General features: G+C 42.5%; 1 protein-coding gene across 2 annotated transcripts; it reads right to left on the bottom strand.

Moving 5' to 3' along the window:
* Positions 1-776: 776 nt before the first annotated feature.
* On the bottom strand, positions 777-18,946 carry setd7 (SET domain containing (lysine methyltransferase) 7). Of its 2 annotated transcripts, NM_001032339.1 has the most exon segments (9): positions 777-1,033; positions 1,206-2,147; positions 3,581-3,738; positions 5,019-5,136; positions 7,762-7,843; positions 8,260-8,449; positions 8,770-8,971; positions 12,642-12,771; positions 18,818-18,859. In NM_001032339.1, coding segments are annotated over 8 exon segments (1,101 nt in total). In that variant the 5' UTR covers positions 18,858-18,859; the 3' UTR covers positions 777-1,033; positions 1,206-1,966.
* Between the last annotated feature and the right edge of the window lie 1,413 nt (positions 18,947-20,359).

The following is a 20,359-nucleotide window of genomic DNA, read 5'->3' as shown; positions in this document are numbered from 1 at the left end:
TCTCATTCATTCGGGTGCAGGCACATGTAGGAGGCGTAGGGCGGAATGTTCAGCAAGCGCTTTCCGCTTGCCGAAAATATCCGTCCTACGCCTCGTCTGGCATTAGCCTTAAGAGAGCTGGGGGTTGTACATAGGCATCTCCTCGGATGCCCCCAGCTTGTATATCATTAAAATGTGCAAGCTAAGAAACACCAGCAGAGCCCTGTATTTAATGCAATGGCTGCCATTAAGTCTAAAGGGCCGATAAGCTGCCGATATCGGTCCCTTGGACCGATTCTGCAGCTTATCGGCCCGTGTAGGGGCAGGAACGAGGGGCATGCCCAACCGATATCTGGCCTGAAATTGGCCAGAGATCGATCGGGCAGGTTAAAAGATTTACACAGATCGGGGACCGCATCAACAAGCCGTTGCGATATCGGCAGCTACAATCGGCCCGTGTATGGCCACCTTTAGACTTAATGGCAGCCATTGCATTAAATACAGGACAGAACCGACTGCGCCCATTGCACCCGTTATAATTCGATCGTTTGGCCCTACATATGCCAAGTGAGCGGATCTCAACGTGAATGGGCAATTTGGAGTTTTAAGGTGCCCAACGAGCAGCTATGCCATGGACAAAAGTGCTTTACATCTGAGGCAACTGGAACCATGTGCTACTAATAGCCAGGGAGACAAAATGCCACAATAACCCATGTGTCATTGTCATAACACTGACTGGTTCATTAGTTAAATATAGTATTAATATACTAATTAATATTAAAATCATATACACAAGCTTTGTTTAAAATAAAGAATATATTATTTTGAAGTCAGTTCTCTCAATACAGTTATGGGATCCGTTATCCAGAAAGCTCCAAATTACAGGAAAGCCCATCTCCCATAGACTCCATTTTAATTAAATAATTAAATTTTTTTTAAATGATTTCCTTTTTCAAGATTGGTTGTCAAGGATTCAGACTGCCTAAAAACAACAAACACACATCAGATACTGTTGTGTAAAAGGAATATAGTTATGGGGGTTAAGCAGACACACGGAGCTACTAGCAGCAGCTGCTTTTTCATGGCTACTAAACCAGAGAAAATACCCTGCCATAGACAATACTGAGAATTGCCTCTGCTAAAACACACATAGAGACAATTATCAGTAAATGATCAGCATTGTCTATTTTAAAAGCTGCTACAAGTAGCTCCGTGTGGTTTCACCCTAACAAATATTGTAGTTTGCTGGTTTTTTTAACCTAAAAATTGCATTTTAGAAACCACAACCAGACTGGCAACCTGCAAATGCTGGAGGGACTACTTTAAATCATTGCTTTATTCTGAGCTTCTTGCAGAGCTGTTTGGGCCTTCGAGAGTAATAATTCAGATATGGATCAGATCATATTTTTCGTCACAGGAATGAAAGAATATAGTTAACTCTCAACACTATTTTATGGACACACCAAAATAAAATAAAATAAATATTCCAGCAATCATGAGTAAAGAATTCCACAGCATACCGGTAATTAATAAAACAAAAGCGATCAAATCAGTTATTTCAACCAGAAAGCCTAAACAGCAAAAGTTCTACTAGCGTAATCTAGAATATCAAAATACAGTTACCTTGTAACCATCACAATAGGCATGTATACACGAAAAAGGACAATATATTGAGCCCTAAAATGTATACATAGCAAAGAAAAAACGGTCTAGAATGACTTATTATTTCCTTGTATATGTTTGACACTGGAAAAAAGGATTAGAAAAAAAATAACACAATTACCTGCTAAATAGCATTTTTTTCCTTTTAAGGTTAAACACTGTCACAAAACTACGATATATTTTGACTACAAGAACAGTTCATTTTAATACTCTAGAAAATCTCTGTCTTGAGACAGGTCTGTGAAAATAATCTTGGGATGATCAGTCTTCTGTAGAAATGTAATGCATAGATCCTATTACTCAATGTACCGAAACAAACTACTGTTCACTTTTGCTGAGTAGCTTGAAATGCTGTCAGCTGCTGCTGGTACCACTCAGGTGCCTCTGGGCCATTTTTCCCTGTAACGCTATGGTCATATCCATAGGCCACAGTGAGTTCTTCATCCTTTTCCACAGCTTTCATAGTTCGGATGCACTTGATGGGCCCAAAGCGAGGGTGGACAAAACTGCAAATAATAAGATAACATTTTTATATCCAATTTAAGAAACTGCAATTATAGTATGCCAACATAAAGTGTGTTTCAAATACAGATACATTTCAAACATATAACTCTATTTTATGTGTGTCTAACAATCTATAGGCAGTTGTTTAAAAGTAATACATAATTAGGCACTGGCCCTAGTCCTGACCACTGCATCACATATAAAAACGAACAAGCATTACTCCTATTATTAATTATAATTATTATGTAACAAAGCCTACTTGTTACCTATTTTGCCCCTTCCCCCCCGTAAGGGCCTCCTTCCACCCTCCCAAACACCATTACAAATGAGCTAATATGTGTATATATAATGTATCTGTAAATATATGAATAGGTTTTGTACTTCTTTATGCACTGGCACATGAGCAGCTGCCCTGCAGTAAAAGCAATACATAGTTACATAGAATACACACAAATGCTTAAAGGAGAAGGAAAGGCTACGTCACTTGGGGGTGGCAAAATGTTAGGCCCCCCCAAGTGACTTAGATCGCTTACCTTTTACCCCGGTTTGGTGCCCCTGTACGGAGAGAACAGCACCAGCCCGGGGTAGCAGTGAGCGCTTCCTCCTTCCTTTTCACTTGCGCAGTAGAGTGAAAAGCCGAACTTAAACAAGAAAGTCGGCTTTTCACTCTACTGCGCATGCGCCAGCCGACGGATTTCGCCGGCAGAAGAAAGAGGAAGCGCTTCCTACAGGTACCCCGGGCTGGTGCTTTTTTCTCCTAACAGGGGCACCAGCCCAGGGTACAAGGTAAGCGATCTAAGTCACTTGGGGGTGCCTAACATTTTGGCACCCCCAAGTGACTTAGCCTTTCCTTCCCCTTTAAATATTTCATTCTTAATGGCACGTATATTAACAGGATTTTTGGAATACATCCAGACTGCTGACATAAGGAATGCTCAATTCTGATTAGATCATGATTGTCATGATCTGATAAACATGGGTTTTGATCAAATTTTGCTTAATCAATTGAACAGGCCAATCTATTAAACTGCCCTTTTATATCGATTCCATTAATGTGGCATTTTTATCAAGGGTAAAAGATCTTGCTAGACAGAAATTTATTCACTTGTATAAGTTTATAAGAGGCATATTTATTAAAGTCTATTCTTCACCTTTAATAAATATTCCCATCATAATCCTATACAATTAAGCAGAGAGCTGTGGAGTCCCCTTTCTATTTAACCCTGGTGAACTCACATAATAACTTGCACTCATATAGAACCTACAAATAAAGTACAAACAAAGTAGCCAAGTAGTCTCTTCACTTAATATGCCAGATATTTAAAAAATAGTGACAACAGGATTTGGTCAGTATCATTCTGTTTACTTTATGTGGCATTTAAAAGGAAAAAAATATATATGCGTTACATATATTTGTGTTAAAAGTGATACCTACGTGTCATACATACAGTTGGGTGAGAAGGAATGGTTTGCCTTGTGTCCCAGAGATGCACAATATTTGTAATATGAGTTGTATGGTGCTGGCACATCAAGGACGGTTTCATCATCTAAAGAGATTGTGTTGCCATTTAGGGCCCATTCTCTGCTATCCACCTGGTGACACAACAATTAGGTATTTTTTACACCAACAAAAAAAATGACACATTCAATTGATTTGATATTAATTTTACACATTTTGCTAGTTTTTCACACACAGTCCTATGCTGCATGTGTGTGCCATACTCGGCCTGCCCTACGCTGCCTATGTGTGCCATAATCTGCCTGCCCTACGCTGCCTATGTGTGCCATACTCTGCCTGCCCTATGATGCCTGTGTGTAACATACTCTGCCTGCCCTACGCTGCCTATGTGTGCCATACTCTGCCTGCCCTATGCTGCCTATGTGTGCCATACTCTGCCTGCCCTATGCTGCCTGTTTGCAATACTCTGCCTGCCCTACCCTGCCTGTGTGTGCCATTGCCTGCCTGCCCTATGCTGCCTGTGTGTCATGCTCTGCCTGCCCTATGCTGCTTCTGGGAGTTGAACCTGGCAGGGGTTTGTTCTGTGAGTTTGTTAGAATTTGTAAATAGTCATCATATAGTCCCTAAGTTGTGTAATAAACTTCTTTCACACATGAATGAAGGATGATATTCCAACTACCAACCATTTGGTTTTTGCTGCACTACCACAATTAATGTGGGTATGGTCTTAAAAGCTCTTGTGATAACATTGGTGTAGTTTGTTGTGGGTGTGGTTTTAAAAAGGGGAGTGATCAAAACTACCTTCCATTATCAGTCCATCACCATGTAGGCCAGAAAAATTCTGGCCCTTGGTACCAGGTTATTACATCTAATTTGTACAAGTGGTAGGTCATCAATCATGAAGTGAATCTACATCTGTGCTGGCTATGGGGAGCATCAAAATCAAATTTACATTATTTGCATTCAGCTATTAACCCTTTGCATATTCTAGCCATCCAATCACAGGGTTTTTGGGGATCACATACTGGTCAATAGTTGGCTGCTGTAACTAAAATTGACCAACCACAATAAAGAACATGGTTCCAGTAATTTAGTCCTGGTGGCTGGCTACACAGTGTTTGGACAATTAAGAAGTTGGACTTGTGCCATTTTGAATTATGAACTACATGAAAAGGAAAATGCTAGTAACTGCATGCACTCAAAAGGTAATGCATGTAGCTATATCTATATATAATAATCAGGTTTAAATAGTGGGAAAAGAGGCATAAATGGTTACAAATTGTATCTAAAAGTTACTCCATGAAGAGGAGGAGCAATATGTTTTTCTATTGGTTGCCACAAGCATCCATACAGAGGCACCAAACATAATTCCCATTCATGTCATTGTCAAGCTTAACATTTTTACAGTACCCACCTCTTGATGTGTAATTCGTACACCATTATAAAATGACATTACAGTCTGAGCCGCTGATGCAACCTTAGCAAAGAGGCCTTCTCCAGCATTATGTATCAAAGAGTCATTCACATACACTCTAGGAACAAATACAATAAAACCCTTTACTGGATCTCAGAAAATTAACCAGATTTATCCAAACAAAAAATAATATATTTGGCAATTACATAAGAGATGCCGTATTAGGAAAAAATACATTCCTGCATACCCCACTGTTGAATGTCATGTGTAGTGGGCAAACCTGTGCTTCCTTTTAAATACCCCTTTACTATAACATTGGAAAAAAGAAAAGCTTTACTTGTACAGTTCACTGCACACACTAAACCCTAAAAAAAATTTGTTTCAGTATTCATAATCTTTCACTAAAAGATTAACAATTTTAATACCATAAGCTTCTTCCTAAAGCTAAAATAAAGTGCCACCCAAATTGGTTTAGAATCATGTGCAGCAGGCCAGTAAGAGTAAACTTTGTAGAGAAAATAATCTGTAAGTGCAGTGAAACATAAAAGTATACAGCAAATAGTGCTGGGCGGTATACCGGTTTAACCGGTATACCGGTTTTTGAAAAAAAAACGATATGATTTTTGAACATACCGCTATACCGGTATGCGCGCCTCCTGCAGTTTTTATCCAATTACATCCGGGTTGCGCCCGTGCGCATGTGACGTCGGCGCGCATGTGACGTCGGCGCGCACGCGACGTCGCTAGGACGCATCGCTGGAGGAACCACAAGTTGGGTAAGTTGGGCTGGGGCTGGTGCTGGGGTTGGGGGGGTTGTGGCTGGTGCTGGGGTTGGGGGGGTTGTGGCTGGTGCTGGGGTTGTGGCTGGTGCTGGGGTTGGGGGGGTTGTGGCTGGTGCTGGGGTTGTGGCTGGTGCTGGGGTTGGGGGGGTTGTGGCTGGTGCTGGGGTTGTGGCTGGTGCTGGGGTTGGGGGGGTTGTGGCTGGTGCTGGGGTTGTGGCTGGTGCTGGGGTTGGGGGGGTTGTGGCTGGTGCTGGGGTTGGGGGGGTTGTGGCTGGTGCTGGGGTTGTGGCTGGTGCTGGGGTTGGGGGGGTTGTGGCTGGTGCTGGGGTTGTGGCTGGTGCTGGGGTTGGGGGGGTTGTGGCTGGTGCTGGGGTTGTGGCTGGTGCTGGGGTTGGGGGGTTGTGGCTGGTGCTGGGGTTGGGGGGGTTGTGGCTGGTGCTGGGGTTGGGGGGGTTGTGGCTGGTGCTGGGGTTGTGGCTGGTGCTGGGGTTGGGGGGGTTGTGGCTGGTGCTGGGGTTGGGGGGGTTGTGGCTGGTGCTGGGGTTGTGGCTGGTGCTGGGGTTGGGGGGGTTGTGGCTGGTGCTGGGGTTGTGGCTGGTGCTGGGGTTGTGGCTGGGGCTGGGGGGTTGTGGCTGGTGCTGGGGTTGGGGGGGTTGTGGCTGGTGCTGGGGTTGTGGCTGGGGTTGGGGGGGTTGTGGCTGGTGCTGGGGTTGGGGGGTTGTGGCTGGTGCTGGGGTTGGGGGGGTTGTGGCTGGTGCTGGGGGGGGTTGTGGCTGGTGCTGGGGTTGGGGGGGTTGTGGCTGGTGCTGGGGTTGGGGGGGTTGTGGCTGGTGCTGGGGTTGGGGGGGTTGTGGCTGGTGCTGGGGTTGTGGCTGGTGCTGGGGTTGGGGGGTTGTGGCTGGTGCTGGGGTTGTGGCTGGTGCTGGGGTTGGGGGGGTTGTGGCTGGTGCTGGGGTTGTGGCTGGGGTTGGGGGGGTTGTGGCTGGTGCTGGGGTTGTGGCTGGGGTTGGGGGGGTTGTGGCTGGTGCTGGGGTTGTGGCTGGGGTTGGGGGGGTTGTGGCTGGTGCTGGGGTTGTGGCTGGGGTTGGGGGGGTTGTGGCTGGTGCTGGGGTTGTGGCTGGTGCTGGGGGGGTTGTGGCTGGTGCTGGGGTTGTGGCTGGTGCTGGGTTGGGGGGGTTGTGGCTGGTGCTGGGGTTGTGGCTGGTGCTGGGGTTGGGGGGGTTGTGGCTGGTGCTGGGGTTGTGGCTGGTGCTGGGGTTGTGGCTGGGGCTGGGGTTGTGGCTGGGGCTGGGGTTGTGGCTGGGGCTGGGGGGGTTGTGGCTGGTGCTGGGGTTGTGGCTGGTGCTGGGGTTGTGGCTGGTGCTGGGGTTGTGGCTGGTGCTGGGGTTGTGGCTGGTGCTGGGGGGTTGTGGCTGGTGCTGGGGGGTTGTGGCTGGTGCTGGGGTTGGGGGGGTTGTGGCTGGTGCTGGGGTTGGGGGGGTTGTGGCTGGTGCTGGGGTTGTGGCTGGTGCTGGGGTTGTGGCTGGGGTTGGGCGGGTTGTGGCTGGGGCTGGGGGGGTTGTGGCTGGTGCTGGGGTTGGGGGGTTGTGGCTGGGGGGTTGTGGCTGGGGTTGGGGGGGGGTTGTGGCTGGGGCTGGGGGGGTTATGGCTGGGGTTGGGGGGGTTGGGGGGGGTTGTGGCTGGGGGGGTTGGGGGGGCTGGGGTTGGGGTTGTTGGGGGGGTGGGGGGGGCCACCAATATTTATTATTTATTTTTTATTTATATACCGTCAAATACCGTGATACCGATATAATTTTGAAAAATACCGTGATATAAATTTTTGGTCATACCGCCCAGCTCTAACAGCAAATATATATGATATATATATCACACACTCATTTCCAAGAAACTCCCCAAGCAAATTAAATTAACATAGAAAGCAGTGGGAAATATACAAATATAAATATATTGTGATACTATACCTTTCTGATTCATATGGGTCAGGGAGCAGAGGATTTACAGAAATACAGGAGGGAGTTGATTTATCAAAATTATAAACTGGTCCTGTAAAAGAAAATTGAAACCAAATAAGTTGCATTTTTCTATGATGTGTTACCTACCTTTTCAATAAAGCACAAGGAAGTGGGGGTGTAACTATACAGGAAGAAAACACTTCATCTGCTAGGGGCCCCCAGTTTAGGGGGTTTAAAATGTATGTCTTGCATTTACACCACAACAGGGAAATTAAATTCATGTCACTACAGCTATTTTTAACTCCCATAGTTCTCATAAGTTTCTTATTGCTATTTTATTTCACAGCGCTGTCAAACTACATGACTATATTAGGGTAAATGAAAAAAATATATATTGGTATATATAAAAAAAAAAAAAAAAAAAAAACTCCTTGAAGTTCAATTTTATATCTAATGTAAACTATTAAATCTAATACTGACCATATAGGAATGGATCCAGGAACTTACCGTTTGGAACCAGCTCAAAGTGCGGCTTTCCTTCATCAACTGAAGTAAGAATTGCCAGTTTCCCTTCCAGCATTTCAGCATCAATAAATTTCCCATAAAGTGCCATTCTACCATCTGGGTAGACATAAGCTACCTTATCTCCTGTCATGTCTCCATCTTCATTTACTTCTCCCACAAGGCTACCTCCATCCTGCAAAGAAACACACCAATGTATTTTTCTTCTGCTTTGAAACATGTTTAAATTAAATGTTAATGTAGTATGATAATGGCACACAGGGCGGGTCCAGAATGCTGTTGTAATCAGGCTCAAACAGCAGGGACAATTGGATAGAGGTGTTTTGACCATTGATTTTTTTAGCCTAAGGATTAGATATTCTCTTCTAGCTGAATTTCAGTTAATTTAATACAAATAATAAATAAATAAGGCGGCTGATGGCATTAATGCAAAAGAGGTGAAGAATATAAAAATAAACTAATTAAGATTTGAAATACTTGCTAAGCTGATCATACTGGATAATATATCCAGCACACTCCATGCCGGACATTATCTTTGTATTGTCCTTTGAAGATGAGTCTTCCATCTGTGTCGTATTCTTGAGCTGGACCATTTAGTTCCCCTTCCACATAAGTGCCATGAAGCGAGCCTCCATCTTCATAAGTGTAAATCCCTTGGCCTTGAAGTGCATCATCAACATAAAAACCTTCCAAAGTGCTGGAGAGAGTGAGAAAAAATTAGCAGTCACCCCATGCCAATAAAATACAGCTATTCCATGAGCACATAACACGTCACCATAGTCAACCATGGAAGCTAAAATAGCAAGAGGAATAGTAGAATTCTTTAAATGGATCTTATATTATAGTGATGTGTGGGTCAGAAAAAACTCAACCCCTATCTGACTCTAACCCACAAAACCTTAACCAGCTCTCAATCCTTACCTGCAAAATGCTGTCATTGTAGGTCCCACACCCAACCCGTACCCACATCTTTCATTCTCTACGCTATTTTTGTGCGCACCTTAGGTTCCAAGACAGGGAAACTTTGAGAGCAGAGGAAGGCTTTTCCACCTAACCTAAACCAACAAAAGTTGCCCAAATTGAAAACCTAACCTGCCTGACCTAAGGGTAAACCCGTGGGTCAAGCAGGTTGCAGGTCTGGAGTCTGAACACAATATCATTAAAGAGGCAACATGCTGAGCAAAAGTAAATAACTGTTTTGGGCCTTTTTTCCTGACAGATGATCAGAGGCCCTTATCAAAGTTGGAATAAATATATTAATAAATATTTTGAGCCAATATTTTGTGATATTGTGCAATCTTGCTCACAAACAAGTGACAGGAATGTTAACACGTTTTAAATGGTGTCAGTGTTACAATGGAATAATCCAATGGCAAACGTAATAAGAAAATATATTTTCAATAAAAAATGATATATAAGCTGTTTTATGCAATCATTTTTTTAACATATAAACCGCAACCCCCCCCCCCCTTTTCTTTTTGTTTTAATAGGTTACTGATCCTTTAAAGCAGTGATCCCCAACCAGAGGCTCGTGAGCAACATGTTGCTCCCCAACCCCTTGGATGTTGCTCCCAGTGGCCTCAAAGCAGGTGATTATTTATGAATTTATGAGTTTTTGTTGCATAAAAACCAGATGTACTGCCAAACAGAACCTTCTGTAGGATGCTAATCTATATAGGGGCTACCAGATTATTATTATAAAATATTATTTTATTTGGCACCCCTATGCTTGTGTTGCTGCCCACCTCTTTTTATATTTGAATGTTGCTCACGGGTAAAAAAGGCAGGAGATAATATATTTGATTGCAGGGTTATCAAGTTCTGGAGTTTCTATAAACACACAATTTGCGTTTCACCAGCCTCAGCTGCACAGGCACCAGGCCAATGTATTCCAAATCCCACACGCTTCACGACAGACAGGGTTCATTGCACTAAAGGAATTCACAGACCTTGTACCCTCTTATAAATGTTACTGTCTAACTGCCAAAGCATTGCTTTCATAATTTCTTTGGATAAAATGCAAATCTTGTAAAATAAATCAAAAGCAACACTTGGAATAACAGAATGGTTCTGTATGTTGTTATGGCTCCAACCCAAAGCTCCTATTTTTCAATAGGAGAGTTACATCCCCAATTTTAACGCTTTTTTGTTAACAATACTGTATATCATCTGTTCTCAATTTAGTAAATAAAGTTTCAGCTAGATATGGAATAAAACAATATACTTAAAGGAGAAGGAAAGGCTGATGCGGTTCTCTCCTAACAGGGGCACCAGCCAGGGGTAAAAGGTAAGCAACTAAAGTAACTTGGGGGTACCTAAAATTTTGGCACCCTGAAGTGACTTAGCCATTCTTTCTCCTTTAAAGGAATACTGTCATGGGAAAGCATCTTTTTTTCAACATGCATCAGTTAATAGTGCTTCTCCAGCAGAATCCTGCATTGAAATCTGTTTTAAAAACACAGAGATATTTTGAAATTTCACATGGGGCTAGCCATATTCTTCATTTCCCAGGGTGCCACAGCCATGTGACCCGTGCTCTGATAAACTTCAGTCATGCTTTACTGCTGAGCTGCAAGTGGTATCACCGCTGATCGGTTTCCCAGAAACCGATCAGCGGAAAAAAGGGAAGGTAGCAAGATAGCAGCTCCCAGTATATCAGTATAGCACTCAATTTAAAGCGGACCTGTCACCCTAAGAAATAAGTCCAAATTATTTTCTATATTGTTAGTTGAGCAAAATAAACTTTACTTACTCTATATAAATAATATAAATCTTGTTTCCTTCCGTCTTGGAATTACTCAATCAAAGCAAGCAGGCAGGCACCATTTTGTGGGCACTGTTATTAAGACAAGCTTTGTATCATGCCAAAATCTTGTTTATGTGCCAGAATGGGGGACCAGATGCCCAGGCCCATGCACTGGCTACACAATTATATGAGGAGGAGGGAGGGGAAAAGTGAGATGTGCAGTGACATCTAGGAAGTGCTGAATGGAAAGCTAAAGTTATTGTCTGCCCCGCCTCTATGCCTAAGGCATAGAGGCGGGGCAAGCTATATATGATTGACAGCTGTGATTTTTAAATGCCTTTATAATGGGTTTGGAAGTGTTAATATAAAAATGAATTTGGGTTTCATGTTTAATTTGAACAGGACTTTTATTATACAGATTTTCATGTCTGGGTGACAGGTCCACTTTAAGAAATCCAAGTCTGGCTTGAGACTCCTCCAGTTACATAGGAGTAGGAGTGTGTATGAATGTATGTAGTGTATGTATGTGTAGTGCTGGCTCCTTTTGAAAGCTCAGACTCAGGCACAATGCACGGAGATGGCGCCTACTCACCAATATTACAACTAAAAAAAATACATTTGTTGGTTCAAGAACAAAATTTTAAATGGTAGAGGTAATTATTTACTATGTAAACAAAGTAAATTAGAAATAAGAAGCATGCCATAAAAATCATGACAGCATCCCTTTAAAAGTATACATGAGGCTTAATGTCACTCCCCCAAAATACCAATTTGTACTATCTGTGCATTGTCACCTAACTACTTTGCATTAACCAGAAAGTTATTATATGTATTTGTCACCCCAGCGTTGCCTCAGGGGTTCTAGCTGAGCCTGAGGCTGCCAAGTTAGTCCCCCCCTTTCGTGTTTAGATTTGTTGCATCAGAAGGGGCCGAGGGGGGCCATATCACTAGTGCTGCAGTGCCCCTGTGTGACCCTCGTGCTCATATACTAATGTTGTAAAAGATGCCTTGAGTTTTTAATCCTAATATTTTCTACCTGCCTACCCCTTCCCTCAAAGCTGGCAGACCAAAGTCACTCTAAGAGACATACAAATATAGGGATCTGTTATACAAAAATCTGTTATCCAGAAAGTTCAGGATTACAGGAAAGCCATCTGCAACAGACTCCATTTTAATTGTTCAAATTTTTAAATATGACTTCTTTTTTCTCTGTAGTAATAAAACAGTACCTAAGACAGAATTAATCCTTATTGGAAGGAAAGATCCCTTATCCAGAAAGGTACAATACCTGTACATAATGTGTGCATACAGTGCAATGAGTTTTAGTAAAGATCCTCCATTGGCTATCCTGGTGATGCTGAATTACAACTATCTGCATTGGAAGCTCTTATGAGCAAGGGCTTTTTGTACCTCCTGTATCACTCGGCATTTGTATACTATATTTATGTTTGATGTATACACTTATCTATTATGTTTGATGTATATATATATAGTAATTGTAATATTAATACAGATGTGCACCTAATAAAACAATAAAAACAATAAATGAAACCATAACTGCTATTCCAGCATGTAGCAATATATGCTTAAAAAAAAAAAAAGGTGCATTACATGCACGTACCTTCCATCAAAGAAGTAGAACTTTCCACGTCCATTTTTTTCTCCATGTACAAAATGCCCCTCAAACCGATCAGTTGAGCTGTAGTTGACAGTGCAAAACCCGTGAGGTAATCCGTCATCATCCAACAGGCCTTCCCAGAAATAATAAAGAGGATTAAATAATGCGTATTTGGTTAATACAGATAGCATGGTGGAAGGATTAAATGTAGCAAAAATGCACACAAAATCAAACAAATGTAATCAAAATAATAAATGAATAAAATAACAGGAGGCAAATCATTTTTATAAGAGACACAATGGTAAAGCCATGGACATGCACCTGCATCATAACAAAGTATAATTTTCTTAACAATGAACTATAGCTGTTTAAATGCAGTAAGACTAACAAAAGCAAATTGCTATTGGATACTTTTCTGTAAAATGTATACTTATTTTCTGAACTATCCCTACCTTTTTATAACAATCAAATCTGTGTTGTGACTGTGAGGTCCCCTGGGGCACTGGAACAGTACCAAGGGGTTCAGCATGAAGGTAACTGGGGTGATCCTGAACACAGAATGACCCTCCAAGGGGACCTTGAACCAAAAGGTTCCAACAACCACTGTCGTACAATGTAAAGTTTTTATTAGCTTCTCCTATAGTCAGTAAATGACTTCAGTTCCATTCATACTTTCAGGTAAACATTTGAAACCTTATTTATTCCATGCATTTATATTGGCAGCTACTGTTATGGTCAGTCTCTATTTTATTCTTTCTTGATGCATCGAGGTTTGCCAAAGAAATAGTGTTGGGAAGCTGGCAGTGCACGTACAGTATATGTAGTAAGGACTGTGTGTAGGGTGCTAGATGCTCCAAAGAACTGAAACAGAATGCTATCTGAGCAAGATTTGCACAAAAAAGTTTCTGTTTGTTAAATTGATCAGTAAAATGTACTGATCTATAATAAATTTGTCCTAGCGCCGAAAACAATGGGTAGAATTGTTAATTTCCTTGTGTAATTTGCATTAGGAATTGACAATTCAGATTGTCTCTTGTGTTAGTACCAAGAGCTACTGCTGAGCTGAGGACAATAATCCAAAGAAAGTAAATGTGCCAAAGCCAAACACATTCTGACAAACTGACATCTATCTGCTTTGCTAAATATTTTAACTCATTAACATTTTCATCATTATCAGGAACATTTCACTGGCGTAGACTTTAAAACACTAGTCAATGCCTCTATTAAATATTTAACAACAATGTCACAAATACACAAATATTTAGTTTTTGATACACTCATATTCCACCCAGCTATGCCCCCATGCAACCCAGTTTCTCCTGGTTTGCTCCAATTCCTGCCCCCATTATGTCACCAGTAACATTTATTTGACATTTGTTTGTTTATTTGAGAGAATATTATTATAAAAATTCATGACTGCCCTGCACAACTCTTGGAACTACACTTGCCCTTGTAATTTCCCACATGTACCTTCACGTTATGCCTAAATGCCATCACTTTGCCACCCCCTCTGCTGCTTCCTTATATGCCGTTTTCTACTTACTGTACTGCCCCTCACACAAGTCTACCCCACCAACACCTAAGACAGGCTGGTCTAAAGTCAGTGAGGATATTTAGGCATCTATGGTGGTGATGACAAAACACTTGAAATTGGTCCTATTCAATTTAATAGCAATTGCCTGCAAGAGTGAATACAATCATTGATCACAACTGACAAGTGATTGGTTGTGAGCATGGGTGCAACTGTAGAAAGTGAATAAAAGGCAATTTTCAAGCATTTTGCCCCTACCTTTGGAGCTATTAATCACCACTACCTACAAAACACACAAAATCATCCCATGTGCCATTGCAACTGGAAGTTAAATGTGTGAACTTCTGTTTGAACTGTATTTATCCCAATATGGAGATATATGTTATATAGTTGAAATGAGATTACATGCCACATAGAGAGCTAGAGCTAGAATTCTACCCATACTTTTACATTCAGTTAATTGTTGTTGTTCGGCAGCATGAAATTAAAGGCTAAATGTTGTTCTGAGAGAACATACAGTACTTTGCAAGCAGACAAAATGTAAATTCATGTGCAGATAAAAGAAGAGCATAAAATGCATTATTTATAGCAAAGCTGGCCAACTGGAGGTCTGAGGGCTGGATGTATGATATTTAAAGCCACAATGGGCCCCACAGACTGTGGAGTATAAAATAATGATTTTAATATAATCCAGCCTGCAAACATGCAGTATGTCAGTTTACTGCCCACTACATAGGAAATGTTTTACAGTGCTAATCTATAGCGAATATCTGCATGCATATATATTCATTTTAACTCGACTTTGCAAGCACAGATGACATGTTCTCAAGATCAATTGTGCGATTAATGGTGTTTGATTTAATCCCAGTACATGCACAAAAAATAGATTACAAAAAGACAGTAGAGAGCATAACAATTAAAAAAAAAACACATTTAAAGCCATGGTTTCCTTTGCCAGAGGTCCTGAACATACAGGTGGAGGTAAAGGTATTCGTGGCCAAACTGTACATATATATTGGTCATGGGGAAAGTTGCCAATTTGTGGCCTGGTAAAGCAGCTCTTTTCTCTCCCTTTTTATATTTCCCTACAGAATCCCAAATGTAAAGGCATAATTATCTGTGAGTCTGATACAATAGAAATGACAAGACACTTTTAGTATTAATGGCACTGTGTGAATCAGATATCAACTGATGGAAAATGTTAAATCAAATTCTGATTTCTAGGTCATTCAGAGGGTTCCAGAGATATTCCATTACAGATCGGTTCTGTGCTCTTGGATTACTAGGCCACAACAAACAAACTACCCCCAATCAGGAAATATTATCCCACTTTCTTACACCCCATTAACCTCTGTCCCCACACCCCATCCTTCATATTTACTGCCACTAAAGAGTATATGGGTCCCATTATAAGGGAGAGAAAAGGTCACAAAGCCCTGGGATAGTTTACTGACTGTTTCTTCTAGCACTATATTTCCAGTCTAAGCCGCTTTATCCCTTGTCTGTCTAATCTCTGTCTGCTTTCACAGCACAGTCACATCTCTCCTCTACCAGTAAACAAAATTAGTTTGGCAGTGGCACTGTCTGGGTGAAAGGCAATGCCCTCACAGGATGCAACGCTGACAAAAGTTTATCAGGGGCCTGGCTCATTTCTATTCATTAGTACAGCACGATCACCCATTATAAGATGGGAGATGTATACAATATTCAAACGCCTTAAATGACCTGTGTATGATATCATTATAAAGAATTCTCAGAGGCAGATTTACTAAAACTACTTTTTCTCATTTAAAAAAAAAAAAAAAAAAAAAAAAAAAAAAAATAAATTTGAATTTCCACAAATGTTATACATTTACTAAAAAATCTGAACTGAAAAAGCATGCGTGGGAAAAATGTTGCATAATAACCACTACATTTTCCAAACTGTCACACAAAATGGATGTATGCATTCTGGATAATGGGTCCTATACCTGTATATCTAAATATAGGGTGCATTTTTTTAAAGAACTACCCTTCTGGTAAATATTAAAGAAAATACCAATGCTGTCATTGTGTTGGGTTGAAAAACCCAACATACTGTTCTTCAACTTCAGCTTAGTCTTCCACTTTTTATTCTTATTCTTAGCGCCCCCCCATTTTCTAAACGCTACTCCTCCTACAGTTTTAGGGGTACAGCACCCCACACTTCTTCGCCCTATAGCGGAGCAGGTTGCTTGTGCTTTTCTAAGCGATCCGGCCCCCCGTCTTTTTGTGGCGCCCCTCTGAACACCCCAATTTTTCCATTGACTTTAACAGGGAAGATTTTCAAGCTGCTGCCACTCTTACAGCTTTGAAGCTACAGCCCCCAAACTTGAATAACATAACCATAGGGTCACCCCGAATGAAACAGCTACATTTCTTGGATGGCCCCAAAGTGGGAGGGACCAACAACAGCCAATCAAATTTCACCCATTGACTTTTATGGGGAAATTGAAACTGATGCCAATCTTACAGCTTTGAGGTTGCTCCCTCCAAACTTGAATCACATAGTCAGCCTGAATGATGATTGTTGGATGCCCAAAAGTGGGCGGATTTCACCTATTAAATTTTATTGGTTTGATGCCAGGGTTCCCAAACTTTGCACAGTAAGTCCCTGGGTGACTTTGTACTCAAGGTTAGAAAAAAAAGTGGGCAGGGCCACCAAAAGCCAATCACATTTCTTTTCAGTGGGGAAATTTTAATTGCTGCCATTCTCACGTTTAATGTCAGGGTCCCCAAACTTTGCACAGTTTGTCACTGGTAGACTATGTTCCAAGTTTAGAGAAGTTGGCAGTGCCAACAACAGCCAATCCGATTTCACCTATAGACTTCACATTTTTAAATTTAAAGGAACAGTAACACTAAAAAATGAAAGAGCTTTAAAGTAATAAAAATAGAATGCACTGTTGCCCTGCACTGGTAAAACTGGTGTGTTTGCTACAGTAACACTACTATAATTTATATAATAAGCTGTTGTGTAGCCACGGGGGCAGCCATTCAAGCTGGAAAAAAGGAGAAAAGGCACAGGTTACATAGCAGATAACAGATAAGTTCTGTAGAATACAATGGTGTTTTATCTGTTATCTGCTATTTGCCTGTGCCTTTTCTCCTTTGAATGGCTGCCCCCATGGCTACATAGCAGCTTACTTATATAAATTATAGTAGACTTTCTGAAGTAAACACACAACTTTTACCAGTGCAGGGCAGCAGCACATTATATTTTAGTTACTTTTATACACTTTCATTTTTTGGTGTTATTGTTCCTTTAAACTGCTGCCATTCTTTAAATATTAATACTAAAGTCCCCAAACTTTGCAGAGCTAGTCACTGGGTCCAAGGTTAGAAAAAGTGGGCGGAGCCAACAACAGATCAGATTACATTCAGTTACTTCACGTTTCTCAACCCAACATGAAGTTTGTTCTCAAACTTCCCTTTCTAGTTAATTTACGGTATCTCTTTGTACATGCTATGAGCAAACTTAGGGGTCTGTTCCTGCTGAATTGTGCTTAGTATAGGGGAATAACTCCAGGGGTACACATTCAGCAACAGGTCCAAACTACAAAAAAGCCGGAATCCCAAAGATCCCAATATGCCAGAATGTGTGCTAGGGCTAATCAGGTGGCTTGAGACTCCCCCCACAAGGTTTTAGAACATAGAAGGTAAATGTCATTTTCATCAAGTTTTCCTAGAGTCTACTATAAGTTTGGCAAAATCATTTTTTTTGCAACATCTGTCACTGTGTGTTGCATACACTTTCCTTTATTGCTTCACCTTTCCCAGTCCCTCGTTTAATATTACTCCCCTACATTAGCCATTAAAACCCATGTAACAGTCAGTCCCTACCTGCACAATCTCAGGATTGCCGCACATACTGCTAGTTCTTGCTGGAAGTTGTAGTCCCGGTACAGCTGCACAGGGATTGGATAGCTTGTTCAAACTTCCCCGTAGCCCATCCAATCCCTGAGCGGCTGTACCTGGACTTTTACAAATCTGCTGAAGGGAGGGGGGCGAGCAAAGAGGATGGTGTATGCCCTAAGCGGATGGAATTTCGTGCAGGCAGACCCGCCATCCCTCCCTGCTGCAGCTTCTGTCACTGACCGACCAACCCCCCCTCTCCTTTTGCAGCTCCTTTCTCTGACTTGCTTTAGAACTGCTAAATCAGTAAGTGAGGAGCTGCAGCAGGGAGGGAATGGTCAGCGATTGTAAGGCTGTCAGGGCTCTATGCGCAGCACAGGACATTGGTGGGGGAGGATGTAAAAGCTCTGGGCTGTAGTGCGTGCCCCCCATTGGCGCAGGGCCCGATTGGGCGTAATAGGACCAATCTGTGTAAGGCCGGCCTGCATGTGATCCGCCCTTCCCTTCTATGGACTGGATCCCGACTCATTACTTTATACAGCTATAAGCGCACTAGTGACCGCCCGGCTGCTAAGCGCTACCTCCGCCTCCAATGGAGTAAAGAATCCCCTGCTACCCCGTCAGCCCCTCTATAAGTACAGGATTTGTGTGGCTCATTTGTCTAACTTTCTATCTCGCACCTATTCCATCTGTCCGCTAGCTGCTAATGCATTGGACCCCAGTTTGCCATTGACAGTCGCACTCAGGCTGTAAATGCCGACACAATAGCACTCACCCTCTACAGTCTCCTCCACTGTCTCATCCTCACTGTCCATGGCTTCCTCCACGAGTGACAGGCAGCAAGTTATTTGGCGTGCGTGTAACTCCCAGCTCCCCCCCCTGAGTATTATTGGTACACTCTGTTCCTGCCTGCATTCCCGTACCGCCCCTGATGTCCTCTGGTTCCCCCTACTGGTGACTGAGTGCTTCTCTATTATTGTTGAACTTGCCGGACTGTATAGTGGCGGGCGGGATTTAGCTGCTGGTTGTTAGCTCTCAGCACTGAGGTGTCACCTCGTATTTTCTGTGAGGCTTTAAAGCTGCAGGGACAACCAGGGACATCACTTACTGATTTAGCAATTTATTTTTTTTTTTAGATTCTTAACTCTTTTTATTGGTGAAAAAAAGTTTACAGCAGCATTATTACAGTTACATGAAATAGTACATGAGATGTAAAGGATATAGCGGAAAACGTTGCATTACATATTGTGCAAGTATTTTTAAATTGGTTTCACCAATTATGTACATATCAAACAACAAATAATAGGGAAAAGAAGACAGTAGGGTAGAAAAGGAAAAAGACTGATTTAGCAATTCTAAAACAAGTCAGAGAAAGGAGCTGCAGAAATGGGATCGGTCAGTGACAGAAGCTGCAGCAGGGAGGGATGGCGGGTCGCATGGAATTCCATCTGCTTAGGGCACTGATCCCCAACCAGCTAGGGGGCAACATGTTGCTCCCTAACCAATTGGATGTTGCTCTCAGCGCCCCCAAACCAGGTAGTTATTTTTTAATTTCTGACTTGGTTTTGGTTGAATAAAACAAGATTTCCTACCAAATAAAGACCCCTGTAAGCGGATATGCTGAGTGTGCATAGAGCAGTGATCCCCAACCAGTGGCTCAGGGGCAACATGTTGCTCCCCAACTCCTTGGATGTTGCTCCCAGTGGCCTCAAAGCAGGTGCTTATTTTTCAACTCCTGCCTTGGAGGCAAGTTTTAGTTGCATAAAAACCAGCTGTACTGCCAAACAGAGCCTTCTATAGGCTGTCAGTCCACATAGGGGCTACCAAATAGCCAGTCACAGCCCTTATTTGGCACCTCATGAACATTTTTCATGCTTGTGTTGCTCCCCAAGTCTTTTTACATTTGAGTGTGGCTTACAGGTAACAAAGGTTGGGGATCCCTGGCTAAAGCTGGCCATACACGCACCGATACTATCGTACGAAACCATGTATGGCATGTCGGCGAGTCGACCGATATCGCAGGAAGCTGCTGATATCGGACGACTCGCCGATCGGCCAGGTTAGAAAATTTTGATCGGGCGCCATAGAAGGCGCCTGACCAAAATCTGCCATCAGGGCTGAATCGGCAGAAGGAGGTAGAAATCCTATTGTTTCTACCTCCTTACCTGCTGTTTCAGCCCTGACGGTGTGTGGCGGATCTGACGATGTTTCGTGCGACCGATAGTCGCACGAAACATCGTCAGATCGCCACGTGTATGGCCAGCTTTAGGGCTTGCCTGATCCTCTTTTGAGTGGTTATGACTGACTGCAGCATTCC

The sequence above is a fragment of the Xenopus tropicalis genome, chromosome 1 (assembly GCF_000004195.4).
Source record: "Xenopus tropicalis strain Nigerian chromosome 1, UCB_Xtro_10.0, whole genome shotgun sequence".
In the NCBI taxonomy this organism is placed as follows: domain Eukaryota; kingdom Metazoa; phylum Chordata; class Amphibia; order Anura; family Pipidae; genus Xenopus; species Xenopus tropicalis.
Note: the sequence above shows the minus strand (reverse complement) of the source record. Positions and strands in the feature narration are given on the sequence as shown.